At 47.4% G+C, this 17,500-nt stretch overlaps 1 protein-coding gene across 1 annotated transcript in view; it reads right to left on the reverse strand.

Annotated features, from left to right (window-relative positions):
• The window catches only part of dip2a (disco-interacting protein 2 homolog A), a gene marked incomplete at both ends in the record, with an annotated part of 99,360 nt that overhangs the window by 16,308 nt on the left and 65,552 nt on the right, over positions 1-17,500 (reverse strand). Inside the window, 5 exons of the mRNA XM_080839781.1 lie at positions 20-217; positions 3,179-3,298; positions 8,591-8,722; positions 10,277-10,516; positions 17,356-17,475. Of these exons, the coding sequence (XP_080695907.1) occupies positions 20-217; positions 3,179-3,298; positions 8,591-8,722; positions 10,277-10,516; positions 17,356-17,475 (810 nt within the window). The remainder of the gene's footprint in view (positions 1-19; positions 218-3,178; positions 3,299-8,590; positions 8,723-10,276; positions 10,517-17,355; positions 17,476-17,500) is intronic.

The raw sequence follows: 17,500 nt of genomic DNA on the forward strand, positions 1-17,500 counted from the left end.
GTCCTGCTTGAGGTCGTACCGTATGTGAGCGTGTAGACGGGCTTGCCGGCGTTGTCCAGGGCGCTGAGGCAGGGGCTCTTGGGCTGTGTGGTGCCCCAGCGCTGGAGGGAGGCCAGCAGGGACGGGGGCCAGTTGGAGGTCACCCCCAGAGACTCCCCCTCCAGTGGACTCATCTGCATCCCCTCGGCTCTGGGCTGGTTGGGGTCAGGGTGTTGAACTGCACAGCAGAAGGACAGGCTTCAGGTCAAGCAGGCTATATATGATGGGGGTTTGATGCCACCATGCTAGTGAAAGAGCCTTGTTTACTGGAGTGGTTCTGGGATGGTGCCTGGCTAGCTGCAACATTATCTCCTCAGTTTGATACATTCACAGATCCACAACAGCTCTGGGAGTCCCTTAAGGTTGAGATGTTGAGTCCCCTTTGTCTCTTTTGGCTAATATAAATATAAATTGTATGGGTTCTGAACTGAAATAATGAAACAGTGGGACAAGCAGGGCGGAGCGGAAGAGAGATGTGGCGCCAGTGAGTTAGCAGACTGAGGCACAAAGGCTGCAATGGTATAGTCTCTGGGAGCCACAGTGACAGGTAAAATCTCTCTCTCTCTCTCTCTCTCTCTCTCTCTCTCTCTCTCTCTCTCTCTCTCTCTCTCTCTCTTCTCTCCTCTCTCTCTCTCTCTCTCTCTCCCTCTCTCTCTCTCTCTCTCTCTCTCTTCTCTTCTCTCTCTCTCTCTCTCTCTCTCTCTCTCTCTCAGTACAGTAGTGTTTATGTAGTGTAATGTACAATAGTGTGTATGTAGTGTAGTGTACGGTACAGTGTAGTGTAGTGTACCGTAGTGTGTATGTAGCGTAGCGTGGGGTACATCGTGTATGTAGTGTAGTGTACGGTAGTGTGTATGTAGTGTACGGTAGTATGCATGTAGTGTAGTGTACGGGACAGTGTGTATGTAGTGTAGTGTACGGTAGTGTGTATGTAGTGTACGGTAGTATGTATGTAGTGTAGCGTACGGGACAGTGTGTATGTAGTGTAGTGTACGGTAGTGTGTATGTAGCATGTTTGTATGTAGCGTACGGTAATGTGTAAACTGTGTGTATGTAGTGTACGGTAGTGTGTTAACTGTGTGTATGTAGCGTACGGTAGTGTGTAAACTGTGTGCATGTAGTGTACGGTAGTGTGTAAACTGTGTGTATGTAGTGTACGGTAGTGTGTAAACTGTGTGTATGTAGCGTACGGTAGTGTGTAAACTGTGTGTATGTAGTGTACGGTACGGTAGTGTGTTAACTGTGTGTATGTAGCGTACGGTAGTGTGTAAACTGTGTGTATGTAGCGTACGGTAGTGTGTAAACTGTGTGTATGTAGTGTACGGTACGGTAGTGTGTTAACTGTGTGTATGTAGCGTACGGTAGTGTACGGTAGTGTGTAAACTGTGTGTATGTAGCGTACGGTAGTGTGTAAACTGTGTGTATGTAGCGTACGGTAGTGTGTAAACTGTGTGTATGTAGTGTACGGTACGGTAGTGTGTTAACTGTGTGTATGTAGCGTACGGTAGTGTGTAAACTGTGTGTATGTAGCGTACGGTAGTGTGTAAACTGTGTGTATTTAGTGTACGGTAGTGTACGGTAGTGTGTAAACTGTGTGTATGTAGCGTACGGTAGTGTGTAAACTGTGTGTATGTAGCGTACGGTAGTGTGTAAACTGTGTGTATTTAGTGTACGGTAGTGTACGGTAGTGTGTAAACTGTGTGTATGTAGCGTACGGTAGTGTGTAAACTGTGTGTATGTAGTGTACGGTAGTGTGTAAACTGTGTGTATGTAGTGTACGGTAGTGTGTTAACTGTGTGTATGTAGTGTACGGTAGTGTGTTAACTGTGTGTATGTAGCGTACGGTAGTGTGTATGTAGCATGTGTGTATGTAGCGTACGGTAGTGTGTAAACTGTGTGTATGTAGTGTACGGTAGTGTGATAACTGTGTGTATGTAGCGTACCGTAGTGTGTAAACTGTGTGTATGTAGTGTACGGTACGGTAGTGTGTAAACTGTGTGTATGTAGTGTACGGTAGTGTGTTAACTGTGTGTATGTAGCGTACGGTAGTGTGTAAACTGTGTGTATGTAGTGTACGGTAGTGTGTTAACTGTGTGTATGTAGCGTACGGTAGTGTGTAAACTGTGTGTATGTAGTGTACGCTAGTGTACGGTAGTGTGTAAACTGTGTGTATGTACGCACGTGTGGTGAACAGTAACTGCAGGTTTCATAATATTTGCTCAGTGGGCGTCCTCCCCACACCCAGAGTGCAGCCGTTGGGGCAGGCAGAGGAAACTGTAGGGCTGGATAGTGGCGTGTTATGTGGTTGAGGGAGTGTGTGTGTGTGTGTGTGTGTGTGTCTGTGCGTATGTTTCACAGTAAAAGCATCACGCCCTGGGCATGCCTGTTTCCCGGGCCCTCCCAAAGCCCACCTGGCGGTCTCTGAACCCTCTGGAGCGAGAGAAACCCGACCACACAACCCACCCACCCCTCCTCCTCGGATGCCATAGGAAGGGGCCGTTGGCACTCACACTGTGCCTGGGCTTTTTCATGTCTCACATGTGGTTTGGCAGAAGGTTATATGTTAGTATGAGCATGTGCACGTTGGTGTGTGTCTGTCTGTCTGTCTGTCTGTCTGTCTGTCTGTCTGTCTGTCTGTCTGTCTGTCTGTCTGTCTGTCTGTCTGTCTGTCTGTCTGTCTGTCTGTCTGTCTGTCTGTCTGTCTGTCTGTCTGTCTGTCTGTCTGTCTGTCTGTCTGTCTGTCTGTCTGTCTGTCTGTCTGTCTGTCTGTCTGTCTGTGTCTGTCTGTCTGTCTGTCTGTGTCTTTGTGTTTGCATGTCTTTGTGTGTTTGCATGTGTGTGTGTGTGTGTGTGTGTGTTTGCATGTGTGTGTGTGTGTGTTTGCATGTGTTTATGTGCGTGTAAGTGTGAGTGTGAGTGTGAGTGTGAGTGTGAGTGTGAGTGTGAGTGTGAGTGTGAGTGTGAGTGTGAGTGTGAGTGTGAGTGTGTGCGTGTGCGTGTGTGTGTGCCTGTGTGCGTGCGTGCGTGTGTGTGTGTGTGTCTGTGTCTGTGTCTGTGTGTATGTCTGTGTGCATGTGTGTGTGTGTTTAGTGGGGAGGCAGTTTTGGCGGGTCAGAGTGGTAGTGTTCCTGAGACTGACCGTCCAGGAGCTCCTCAAAGTCGTCCACAAAGAACTCCCTCAGCGGGGGCCGTTTGGGCCTCTTCAGTGTGTTGAGCAGCTGCTGGATCTTTGAGGAGACGCGACTGTTGACCGGAACACCTGGAGAAGAGGAGGTGCGATAGAGAGAGAGAGAGAGGGAGAGAGAGAGAAAGGGACAGACAGAGGCAGAAGGAAGAGAAAGAGTAATAAGAAACAGAGGGAAAACGTCCTTCCAGTGCTGGCTGTCTGTCAAGAGAGTGCCTGGACGTCCTCAGAAGTCAGCGTGGGGGTCAGAGGCAGCCGTCAGTCACACACACCAGACCAGACACCTGAGCCGCTCTGCCCCTGCTGCCTAGCAACACGCTGGTCCCCATGGCTGCCTCATCAGTCATTCACAGGACTCTCCATTCCAGAGGACGAGAGGGAACTCACCTACCATCTCTCTCTTTCCGAGTGTGTGTGTGAGTGTCTAGTGTGCCTGAGTGTGTGGGTGTGATACTCTGTGCTCTGTCAAGTTCTGATTCTCTATGCATGCGTGTGTATGTGTGTCCCTAATTATGGTACTCTATGCATGCGTGTGTATGTGTGTCCCTAATTATGGTACTCTATGTGTGTGTGTGTGTGTGTGTGTGTGTGTGTGTGTGTGTCAGTTTCTATTTGCATCCGGATGTGTGTGTGTTTGTGTGTGTGTGTGTGTGTGTTTCCTCAATTAAAAGGCTAAGCAACTATGGCCTAAATGAAATGATATGATATGATGAGAGCACTAAGTTCTATGCACTGGGGAAGAATGGATGCCGACAACAGTTGAATGTTCTTGTTACCAACATTCTACAGTGGTCCAAGATCAGGGTTGGGGAATAACTAGTTAACGGAGTTAACAGTTCCATAATTAAATTACAAAATAATTTGATTGTAATCCACTATTTTTACTGGGAAAAAATATGTAATTAAAATACAGTTACTAATCAAAATGTTAGTGATTACAAAGGGGTTACGTCTGAATGTATTCTTTTGGGTAAAAAGTTTTCATTATGTTGCTTTCCATCTTTTCGACCGTGTAGACAGGCCGTCTAGTAATCTGTCATTATATGACAGACTTGATGTTGCAGCCATCCATGAGAAATCCATCTACAACTCACAAGTCTGACACATTTAACCACAGCTGAGAGAGAAAATGAGCCATTTTCTGTTTTATCAAAGAACATCCAAACAATTGACTTCTCCTTTTCTGCTGTCGCCATCCTTCCTCTTGTTAACCAAGTGCTCTAGCTAGAAACTGAGTGTGCGCAAGATCCAGGATCACATGATTAACGAGTACTTGAATATAGAAACTTGAGAATTGATGTAACTTCTACGAGGACTTGAATGCTTAAATACTCTGCAAATCCCTAGGGTGTGTGTGTTTCTGTGTGTGTATGTGTATGAGTGTGTGTGCATGAAAAAAAAATTCTGCTCAACCCCCCCAACACACACACACACATTCAACACATTTCAGACTCACAGACACAAACACAGTTAAGGAGGGTGCGACTGCAAACAAGAACAACAGGGAACGTGGGGAAGTAGACTGACTGACGCCACGCGAGGCGAAAGGAACAGGAGCAAACTCACGCACAAGGAGCACACCTGGGAGACAACAGGGAGCGATGGCAGAACAGAGGAAAGAGAGAAGAGTAGGAGGAGGAGGAGGACACGGCTCAGGACGCGTGCGGTATGACTGTGTGTGTGTGTGTGTGTGTGTGTGTGTGTGTGTGTGACACGTGATGTGTGGGTGAGCTCGGTGGGGGTCTGTCTGAGAGGGTCATCAGGGGAAAGCCCAGACACAGCTGCAGTCTGCCCCCATTGCAGATCTCTGTCTGCTGAACACACATCCTAACATCCTCTCTCTGTCTCTCACACACACACACACACACACACACGCAATTAGCAGATCCCTGTATGCTGCACACATATGTTGATATCCTCTATCTCTCTCTCTCTCTCTCTAAGGCAAGCAGTCACGCAAGCATGTCTTTAAAGACAATACCTTTTGCACAGATTGACAGAAAACAGAATACAGCCTCTTCCAAAACAGCAAACAGAACGGCACATAAGCAGCACAGACCCTTGGGTCGGCAAGTAGCAAACTTGCACGTTTCCAAATACCACATCACAAGTCTGCACCCTTACTTACCAACACACACACACACACACACACACACACACACACACACACACACACACACACACACACACACACACACACACACACACACACACACACACACACACACACACACACACACACACACACAAATACACACACACACACACACACACACACACACATCACGCAGCTCCCCCGAGGCCAGGGGTCACCGCTGCACGGTCTCCGCAGCATAAGTGCTGATGAGCTTTCTGTTGTTCCCCTATTACATAAGAGCCTGTTAACCCGCGCACACACACACAGCATGCTGCCAGCCAGCGCCCGGTGGCTCCTCCAGCCGCGGCCTCCATCCTAATCAGCACTAAGCTGGCGGAGGGAGCAGGCCAATCACCAGTACCGCTGGGCACCCATGACCAATTTGAACAGCTGAACCTTTGCCCTGCATCATTTCATAGATCCATTAGAATTATGCAATTCGCAATTGGCAATTAGACAAAGAACAGCCCACTTGTGCAAAGCCTGGTCTGGATGGGCAGATTATTACTGTTATATTTTTGTTTGGTCGTAAGATTAGCGTTAAACGTATTCATCTGCTTGACAATGCTTTCATGGAGTTTGATGGAGTTTCAGTCTCACGCTGATTCCTTATGGAGCTTTGGGGGAAAGCAACTGCCTGAAAAAAGCACAAGCATGGAAGAGCCTTACCTCTCTTCAACAGCCATAGCCATTTCTCAGAGCGGGAAGGCTGCCAGTTGAGTGTTATTCAAACTCCCCTACTGGCAATTCTACTGTAGGCCCTGATGGTGTGTGACGGGAGAATAGCTACAGGTTGTAAAAGAATGGATATGCCTTTAGGAGTTACACATGGGGACTGCATTATTCCATCTAGGAGACGTGCCTTGTCTGTAAGAGCCTCACAAGAATGGAGCACACATACAAGTCATTTAGTTCTGATTTAAAACAGTAGCTTATCAACAGTCAAATCTGTCAGCACACAAAAAACAAAGTATTTCTGCAAATTTGCCTCTTCCTTCTCTCCACTCATGTATTTGCATGTGATGTCAATTGTGGTTTGTGTTTTTGTTTGTTTGTTTGTTTGTTTTGTTTTGCCTGTAATCTTAGAGAGCCTATTGTAACATCAGGCCAAATAAAGGTGTCTGGTATCTGATACTGTATTCTAGAGCAAATCTGAAGCCTTTTCTCTCACGCAGTCAACTTTAATACACTTGGGTTCCTGTTCCTCTTGAGCATGTACTGTGTGCCACAAAGTCAACTACACTTCTCAAGCTGTGTTAAATTTGGCTCACGGATGGTGAGCTAATGTTATTATGTCACGGAGGGCACCAAAGGTGTGTATGGAAGGGCAAGCTGCCAGTGAAAAGTGAAAAATGCCTGGAGACAAGTTCATGTCCTCTCCCCTGGCCGTGATGGTGAAGCGTGACAAGGCACTGCTTTGTTTGGAAGCCTAAATGAATTATAGGCAGGTACACACACGCTCTCCTTCTTGGCCTTTCATTCTCTCTCTGTCACAAACACATACACACAAATGCAAGCACACACACACGCACAGACAGACACACACACACACACACACACACACACACACACAAACAAGTGTCACCAAACCCAATAACTGAAGTAGTGAAATACCATTGACCATTTTGTTACCTCCACTTCCAGCCTTGCTGAAAAAGCTTGAGATAAAGACTTCTCTTAGCTCTGACAACCATGGGTTATGTGTGGAATTCACACTGTAGCCCAGTCAATGTTAAACACCTGTAAATATTATATCCCTCAAATCGGGATGTATCTGGGTGGTTGGGTCAACTCCTGTGTGGAAATAGACTAAGAACACTTTAGACTGCTTCCACTCCTCCAAGGGTCGCTGAGAGAGCACCTGACTGAACAGACCAGTAGCAGATAAGAAGTATATCCAACCCTTCAGGTTCTGACTACAGCTGTTAAAGCCACTGACACAAAGGGACGTAGGTGAGAAGAGTTACTGCTCCTCTTGCTTGCCCTGCTGTTGTTATCGTGCTGCTGCTGCTGCTGGGACAGAGCACACGCCGAGCGCTCAGACAGACAGTGAGTGGAAGTGACAGCTGAGAGACACCAGGCATAGACACAGAAGACTGGCAGGAAGCTTTGAGGGGGGAAAAACAACAACAACCACCAAAAAAAACAAAAAAACAAAAATAAACGTAAGCATAAATACCCTCTGACACAAGCCGGACTCCGACTCGGTTCTCGCTGACGCCTGAAGGAGAGAGAGCAGCATCAGTGAGCACACGTCACAAATGTTACAGGCGTCACAGACGTCACAGAGTTGAGTTGGGAGCTTCTAGAACTTGTGTGAACGTGTGAATGGAGAGGCTGAGGGAGGAGTGGCCAGGCTGGGCTGGTCTGGTGGACAGACGAGGGGCTCAGACAGGGCTACACGGAGGAGGTTATGAGGGCTTACTGAAGGCCTGCTTGTGGGTCGTCTCGGTTTCAATATGTGCCTGCAGCCCACTGCCGTGTTGTGTGGCCTGCAGAGAAACGCTTCTGTGTGTGTGTGTGTGTATGTGTGTGTGTGTGTGTGTGTGTGTGTGTGTGTGTGTGTGTGTGTGTGTGTGTGTGTGTGTGTGTGTGTGTGTGTGTGTGTGTGCGTGCGTGCATGCATGCACTTGTGTGTCTGTCTGTCTCCAGCTTTGATCCCCGTGTTTCAATCAGGATGGATGACTCCACAGTCCGATGCCTCACAGACCCCCAGCAGTAGGGGGGAGGGGGGGGTATGAGGGGACCCACAGACAATATGTCAGCCACTGCTTACTACACCGTACTGCATTGAGAATACATTGCTGAATACTGTGTGTGTGTGAGTGTGTGTACGCCTACCGAGAGGTTTAAGAAGGGCAAGCTGCTATCAGTATACTGCCGACAGTGGTCATTAAACCATACTGTCAGAGCTCAGAGAGGAAGAGAGAGAGAGAAAAGAGGATAGTGAGAGAAAGAGAGGAAAAGAGCTTCATTGGTCATTAAATCATACTGTCAGAGCTCAGACAGGAAGAGAGAGAGTGAAAAGAGGATAGTGAGAGAAAGAGAGGAAAAGAGCTTCATTGGTCATTCATTGGCTGTGGCACCCAGGCACGTCAGAGGGAAGGTGCTCTGTAGCCATGGATACTCAGGCTCCGGCGGCTGGCACCGCTGGTGGGAGGGGTGGTGCAGAGGCCAGGCTTTCAGGAAGTGGAGGGTGGGGGTGGGGGGGTGAGGGTGGGGTCACTCACCGTCTGCGGTTTCCATAACGCTGGTGTGGTTGTAGCCGCGCGGGAGGCCCCGCACCGAGGCCACCTGGGGCCGCTCAGGGTGCAGCAAGCGCTCGGACAGGCCCGTGACATCTGGGGGGGCCGAGTGGTTATCTGCAGCGGGGCGTCAAAAGGGTCAGGTGAGGGCATGCGTACATGCGGTTGTGTGTGTGTGAGGGGGGTGTGTGTGTCTGTGTGTCTATTGGTGAGCGTGTGGGTAGGGGGGGTGTGGGGGTGTAAATATGTAAGGAGTGTATCTGTGTGAGTGCCTCCATGCATTCATGTGAATACAGCAATCGCTGACATCTAAACAAGCTGAAATGAAAGCATTAAACCAATAATAATGTCAGTATAAAAGGAGCCAGACTTCATCTACTTTGCACCAGACCTAGATCTCTATGCATCTTTCACTACTTGGCCTTAAAACCCATAGTGGCCTATAACTGTCAACATCAAATATTAAAGTGAGCGAGGCATTAACTGCAAATCTGGCGGAGCGTCTCATAATAAATGAGAGGGCCATTACTGGCAGTGAGTGGGCCTCCTTCCCTGGACTCTGGAGAGACCTGCTGTGTGGCCATGTGACATTCTAAATCCTTTCTATCCAAGGGAGAACGTGTGAACAACGCAATGTAAATGTGTGTATATTTAAAATTTTAAAAACTGCTTTTTCAGTCTGCAACAGAGACTCAGTAAAGTTTGGGGCTGGGGGGGGGGGGGGGGGGGGATTGCGATCTCACAGCATTCAATCTTTAGAGCTTCAGGGCTTTAGATATGCAGAGTAGACAAACGTCTCTGACGAGGAGAAAGAGAAGGCTTGAAACGACTTCACAGGGCCATTGCCTGAGACAGACGAGCAATTAGAGCTGTACTCCCTGAGGGAAAGCAAAGCAACACAGGGGCTTGGGGCTGGGGGCTCTGTCCCTCTTTTGTTTGCCTGGGAGATTAACAAGGCCTCCGGTGACTGCATCGAATGGGAGCGATAAGCCCTTGGCTTCACCGGCCGTGGTGAAGCAGAGTGATGTCTGTTTGGATGCGATCACTCTGATCTTAATCGCACTGGTGGATGGCACATGGGGCTGAGTGGGAGCGGATACAAGCAGACCTGCACTGCTGGTAGCCCTTATGCTAACATTTAGCCGCCAAAGACTGATTCAGTTCTAGAGACTCTGGCAATTAAGGCATGATGTGGTGGCAAGCTCTGGGAACCTGATCTAAAGTATCTGACCTCCTGTGGGCCAGTGAAGTGAGAGTCTCTTGCTAAGCTCAGGAAACAAGATAATAAAGGTGGGCTTTGGGGCATGTGGGAGACTGTCTAGCGGGGCTGCTACAGAAGCCCTACTGACCTAGCAGCATCAATGAGCAGCCAAGTCTGTGACCTTAAAGCAGCCCATACTTGGGGGAGTCTGGAGCAGTGGGATACCCTGGAAACTCAGGAGGCTTGGTGGAGGAGCGTAGAGTGTGGTGGATTACTCCATGGGCCATGACTCCAGTCACCTAGAGCAGGTCAAATCTCAACTCTTAGTCTACTATAAGACCTAAAAATGGACCCATTCTATTCCTACCGGAATACTTGGAGATGGGACTCTGTGGAGTAGCGTGAGACCTACAGCTAGCTCGATGCATGGGTGAGACGGTCGGGTGGTCTGCCGGGGGGCTGGTACTGACCTAGCTGGGTGTGAGCCATGAGGTCGGCCAGGGCGGTGGCAGTGGCGGTGGGGTTGGCGGCGGCGTGCGGCCTCCCTCCGGGGTGGGATGAGGTGGAGGATGCAGAGGATGAGGTGGAGGAGCCCTGGATGACCCTGTTAAACCAGTGCTCCACGGTGGCGTGGGCCTGGTACGGGGTGGAGGAGGCCATCCGTCCCTGCCGGCGCAGCGAGCCCTCGTCTTCCGAGGCCGATGAGGTGTCTGCGAGGGGGGTGGAGACAGGGGAGCCGTCAGCGTCACAGAAAACAAGATTGGGGAGGGAGGGAGAGGAGGCAGGAGCAAATGGACAGAAAGAAAGAAAGACAGAAATTTGAAAACAAAAGAAAACATGTATACATTGATGGGTGGTGATGCCACTGGGTGATTCGATGCCAATTCGATGCCATAAAAGAGCCTTGCCGTTCATGGCATGGAGTTTCATGAGCAAATTCGGTTAAATTTGTCTTTTTATTGACAAAGCTGTGCAAAATCTTAAAACTCTCCACCAAGTAGTTTTTCTATAAACATGTTTTGAAGTTGGTGCCCCAGGCCGAAAACTGAGTAATTTTTGCTGCTGTGAATCCACAATTTTTTGACCAACTTGATATGTGTTCCTGAATTCATGTAGCCACTAAATGAAGTAAAATAGGTCATGTTTCATGTATGAGTGTGCAAACATCATTCATTTTTAGTATTATAGTATTTCTTTCCCATATTTTAAACACCTGGCTGTAATACTTACACAGTTTTGTCAAACCTTATAATGCTGTTCCCTTAAGCTCAACAGTGACATAAAATGCCATTAGAAAAATGTCCAAAACAATGGAAATAAAAGAAATCTCTCTCCACAATATAATTATTATTTCCAAAAGAATTTCTAGGTATCACGCCCAGAATACTATTTATTCCTAACAGGATTCCTTCCCCATGACTAGCTCCATTCCTCCCAAAATACTCCTGTTTTCACTGTCTGGCACATTTAACTCTGTGTTCAGTGAATTGGAACATTGGCGCAGTTTTGCAATGGAAGGCGCTAAAGTAAGCGTCTGAACTTGCTGGTGGCTTGGTGAAACGGCTTGATTTGTCTGTCTGTGTCAGCACATTTGTGGCATGCCTGTAAACGGTCTACTTCAGCAACTTCCACTGACAGTCACTGAGCCAATTCTTCTAGAACTGCTAGCTGAAGTTCCACACATTTACGATTTCCATTTATTTGGCTTTATTCCTTTCACTAATTGTACTAGGTTTTATTGATGGAAACCCTTTTATTCATACTGCCAGTCTTTGAAGCATGTTGTGATGAAGTTGCCTGTATTTCCTCTCGGTTAGCAGCTAGGGTTGGAAAGTACTTGTCACAGTTTGTCATCTGAAAAGTTCTCAATCCTTCCGCAAGCCGGAGGGGCAACCCCCTTTTATTCAAGTGTGCTGGACTCCTTGATGACAGGTCCCCAGCTTTCACTGCATGGGTGATCCCCAGAGAGACACTAAGAAGATATGATAAGATAAGAAAAGATAAGATAAACTTGTATTAATCCCCGTAGGGAAATTCAGGTGTAATAGCAGCAAGGCAATAGGAATAAAATATATAAATAAAAAAAGGAATAAGATATATAAATAAAAATACATCAGTGCACATAAAAGGAATCACTCACAACAACGGAGCTAAAGAAAGCTGTGGCTTTATCAGTTGGTTCAGTAAATACACTCAATTTCAGTAACTCATGGTCTGATTTTAGTCACGGCAGACTACAGAGAGCAACTTTCCTGTAGTGTATGTTGTCTTATGTCATCTTCTTTGGTCTCTTTTGACTTTTTTCAAAAGAACAGGCTTCCATGACCTACGACTTATAATGCCTTCATCATGTGATCATCTTATATACTGCAGGTTGTGTTGCAATTTGTACTTATTGGTGACCATCCAAGAGAAATTGCTTTTCCGGACAAAGTTTCATACTCTGTAGAGGCATTATTCCCCTTCCCAGAAATAATAACATCAAAACAAGAAAACAATGCGGAGGTGGAGAGTTTAAAGATTTTGCACAGCTTCGTTAATAAAATAGACAAACTGAACAGAATTTGACCCTGCAAGGCTCTTGGTGTGTTGGCCAGAGGAGGGGTGAACAGACAGACCAGTGGCCAGGGGAGGGGTGAATGAACAGACAATATGCGCCATGAGATGAAAGCAGCCATGAAGGTTATTTAGCGGCAAGGGGCGCCACTCTCTCAGCACGGACACAAGCTCCAGGATGGGTTGTGATGCCGTGGCTGAGCTGACCTTTCAGCAGAGCTCATGGGCGTAGGCAAAGTTCCAGATGAGATGGCTAGCTCTGGAGGGCTTGAGGCAAATCACAAGCACAGGGAGCTCACCACGGCAAGCGGAAGGTCACAGCGAATCAGAACTAACAACAGCAGCAGTCAGTAACAACATTCACCTCGTACAGAAACACTTAAAAAAAAGTTACCAGAAACGGATGGTAAGAAAACATTTAAAAAACAAACTAAGCAGAGCAAAATATCTTTTGCTGCGGCAGTCAAACACCAGCAATTACTGTGCAGTAAAACACAGCGACGGCCCGACTACAGCCGAGGACTTTCACATCTCTCAGCTCAAATATCTGGTGCACGGCGGTGGAGGAAGAGTGGAGCGGCTGTGAAGCTCATTAGAGCTGTGTGTTTGCTCTGAGGCAGACGCTGATGATTTTAGTACTTCATCCTGCAGCATCTCCTCTCCTCTCCTCTCCTCCCCCCGCGGGCGGCACAAGGTCCTCCAGCGCCTCAGGCCACTGATCTGGGCTCAGCTCGGAGTGGAAAACAAGTTTGGGAGCGTGTTTACCGCAGCAGCAGCAGCAGCCCTCCAGGGAGCACACCTCTGGCTGGATCGATAGTTACGTAACGCCACACTTAGAAGGAAATACATGTTCTCTTCTAGGGGGAGGTGGACTCTGAGCCATGTATAAGCAGCAAAGAATGACAAAAAATACACTGAGAGACCACTGAAAAACTGACAATCATAAATGCATGAAGTGTGAGCGTGTGTTCAAAGAAAGGCTTTAAACAGAATGTCCTATTACGGTGCTTTCAGAGAGCCAGGGAGTCTCCAGAGCCTGGAGTGAATCACATACTGGATGGGCCGTCTGCCCATACGGGGCTAAAATAAAATTGCCAGGGTATTTCTGTGCATATGCTTTCGGGCTTCCATTAGAACAAAAAAAAACCTTAAGATGTCAAACATCTTTGAAGAGAGATGGCCTGACCAGCCTGGATTGCCATAGAAACGCAGCGAACAAACAGAATTGGTTCCTTTTATGGTCATCTCATCAGGCGTTTGGTCCAATTAAAGCAAGCCTGCAATATCTTGTGCAGGTATACTGGCATGGAACTGCTTTTATTTTCATTTAAATCCACAGCCGGCTATGAGGACAATCAAAACTCAATATAACACTACTCTCAGTCACAGCTTGGCTGTGGTTCAAAGACCTGATGAATAGTTACTGTTGTTCAGTACGCTTGAGGGAACCATGGTGGACAGAGGAAGCTGCCCCTTGTCTTAGTCTTAATAAAATATGTGCTCTGCTTTGGTTGCAAGGCAATGTTATTTCACAGAAAAAAGCACTTATATGAGAAAGAGGAGTGGAGAAGAGGAGAGAGAGAGAGAGAGAGCGAGAAAGGGAAAAACTGGCAGATCGACAGAGGAAGACCAGATATGCATACATAATCAGAAAGACAGACAGACAGATAGATACAGCAGATCTAGACAGAGAGATAGCTAAACAGACAGACAAACCAACAGAGTCAGATAGACAGACATACAGCTAGATAGACAGGCAGTCAGATAGAAAGACAGACAGACAGATAGATTGGGATATTGGGGGGGAAATAAAAACGCAATTAGATTATTTTCCTAAATCGTTCAGCCCTACTGCAGAGCGGCACTTAAAACATTCCCCAAAGATCTATGTCTCGACACACTAATAATAGAACAACTGCTTATCTAGTAGATCTTCTCTCTCCTCATCTTCAGGCCTCTAAGCGTACTATTTGTCCAGCAAAGGTGGTAGTATCCCAATACACTTAGCAATGCAAATAAAAACCCAAAAGATCGGGAATACACACCCTTAAGCAGACTTCGTCCAAAACACCCTACCCATATCCATGTGTTCAGTAGAAAGCAATGCCCCCTGGGAGATGATGTATTGGTGTTTATGTTTGTGTATGTGTGTGTGAAGCGGGCGTGGCTGACGGGCAGCCTGTAGGTAAGGCTGATTCATCTCCCATTAATTAGCCAATGAATCACCCACAGGGTGTGATTAGCATGGAGTGTGTCCAGCAGAGGGGGAGGAAACTAGGAGTGAACACAAAGCACCGTCACACAGAGAAGCCTCACTATTATTTTAATCACCATCAACACACGCCGCACTCTGCCTGTCACAATTACCTTTCTCCACAGAGAAAGACAGGGAGATAGAGAAAGAGAGACACACTGGATTTGTTATGGACACAGAGAGACACACTGGATTTGTTATGGACACAGGGAGAGAGAGACACACTGGATTTGTTATGGACACAGGGAGAGAGTGAGGGAGAGAGGAAGAGAGAGTGGATGTGTTATGGAAACAGGGAGAGAGTGAGGGAGAGAAAGAGACAGTGGATGTGTTATAGGCTTAGGGAGAGAGTGAGGGAGAGAGGGAGAGAGGAAGAGAAAAACAGAGAGAGAGAGAGGGAGACTTGATTTGTTATCTCTCCACCCTTCCGTTCAACTCAGCAAGCCGAACGCTAAGGTATAGGAATGGGTTGTATCTGAAGAAAAGAACTGGCATCGATGTGGGTTCAAAACAGACCAGAAGATTTCTGTCCTTTGCTTCAAGGACAGGGTGAGCTGGATGAGGATAGGCATATTGGAAAAAGACTTAAAGAACAACAACTAGTTAGTTTGTGAGCTTTGACATTCCTCACTTGCTCTCAGTAACCTTTACACAGACGCAGAGATAGAAGAGACGGAGGGAAGGAAGCAGAGATAGAGAGAGAAAGAGAGAGAGAGACAGATGTGAAGGGGGAGATGAAGTGGGGGAGAGCTGAGGAGGGGGGAAAAAAACCCTCATTACGCAACCACCTCACACTGATGAACATGGTGAAAAAAGATACACTGTGCAGAGAAACATGAATCAACACCTTCAAATGAGTCTCCTATTATCTGCATGATTCCTCCCATCGGCATCAACAGAGAGAGAGCAAATAAGGCTGAGCAGAGAGCAGCTCTCTCCTCTCTCCTCATAGGCCAGACTGCACCGTGACACATCACAGCCGTCTGCAGCGCCAGCCATCAAATAAGAGAGGGGAGGGGGGTCAGGCAGCAGGGGGCACACACACACACACACACCCACACACACACACACAAATTATATACACGCCCACACACACACACACATACACACACACACACATTATACACACACACACACACCCACACACACTCACATTATACACATCTGATACATACAAAACCCCCAAACTGATCACATGGCTGCAGGATTAGAAGAGACTGGGTTACGTAAGGAGAGGATTTTAGGGGGGGTGGGGGGGTGTCCCTTCATCTAAACCCTTCTCAAGGCAACGAGTGGCTTGACAGACTGAGGACTGCAGCAGTGTCCCTCTCACCCCAACCTGGACACACAGCTAACTAGTCAGAGGTCGCTGCCAGAGGGGGAACACTGAACACTGTCAGGGCACACAGTGGCACCCCATATGACCACATTTAGGATGGGATGTTGATCTTTTCCTGCTGCTGCAGACTGGCCTCTCCAGTCCCCTTTCTGTGTGTGTGTGTGTGTCGTGTGTGTGTGTGTGTGTGTGCATACACATCATCTCTCTGAAAGACAATGGATGCAGTGAACCGCACCCTGGTTCCCAAAGGCCACATGGATGAGTTCCCTGCTGCTGGCCATAGCCCTGAGCTGCCCACCTCTGAACTCTTAATCCAGTTAACTCAAGCAGCCAGTCTCATTACCAGAAGAGAAGAGAGATTATAGACCCCCAGCCAAAGTGAGGTCGCTTAAGCTCATTAACAATGGTCCTACACAAAGCAAACGTGTCATAGTGATCTCATTGCTACAAGGACCACAGGCAATACCATTTTAGATGTCGCCATAATAGAATGTGTTCACTGTAACTTTACACAACCATCTTAGAATGGGACAGAGAACAATGAGACAACCTAGATGGAGGGTGACTTTTAGCACAATCTCTCAAAGCTGTAATGCATTTATTATGCTGTAAGCAATAGCTTTTTGGAATATATTTTGCATTGGCAGATGGCAGATATATCTGTGACTCTCTTGGGCTCTATGGTCAACAAATACATTTTCAACGTGACTTATCCATGTTATCATTCAGGAAACTTCAAAGAGCAAGTACATTTCTTGGCAAAGTCTGGGTTTAGTAATACAAAGTTAGCAAGAGATCCTAACAACAGCTCCACAAAGCTTTAAGGGTCTGAAACATGTTTGGGTTGTGTAATTATTCTGCACACGTTTCACAAATGTCACAAATGCCTCAGAAGGAAACAATGGCTTCCCCCTCACTGCACAAGGCCTGGCCTTTCTGAGAGCATGCGCCTTCGGACTAACTGTAATGATCTCATCCACAACACAAACAGCACCACAACAGACCCAGAGGCTTTGACAAGAAAGACACTCAAACTATGCTAAATATCTGCTTATTCTGCATTTACACAAGCCGTGTGGGAGGATGGTTCTGGGAAACAAATGGTGAGAACCACTTCACCGTTCGCTTTACGAAGAAAGGATTAGTTCAAACATGGTGGGCAGGTTTTTCCAGGCCAAAATGAACTCCGTCCATCCAAAATGTCGTCTCGACAACAATCAGCAGGGGGGGTGAACCAGAGGACGGCTCCCCGCAGCTGTGGCTACACGTCTCCACTGGGAGACCTTGTGGGTTGATTTGGTTTGACTTTGCAGAGGTCAGACTGCCTGGTGTTGGTCCAGGTCATGGTGGTTGGGGTGGGTTTGGGGCTAGGGACTGAGGGACAGAGTTGGGTCTCTTACCTGGAGGTGTGCATGCCTCTACTGAGGACTGAACAAGCACGGAGCGTCTCTTGGAGGGCATGGGCATCTTTCTCTCTTTGTATTTGGCTAAGGCTGCATGGACAGCTTCTGTGTGCAGATCTGGGAAATGGCAAACAGAAAAGCC

This window comes from Sprattus sprattus (genome assembly GCF_963457725.1).
Source record: "Sprattus sprattus genome assembly, chromosome: 5".
Lineage (NCBI taxonomy): Eukaryota > Metazoa > Chordata > Actinopteri > Clupeiformes > Clupeidae > Sprattus > Sprattus sprattus.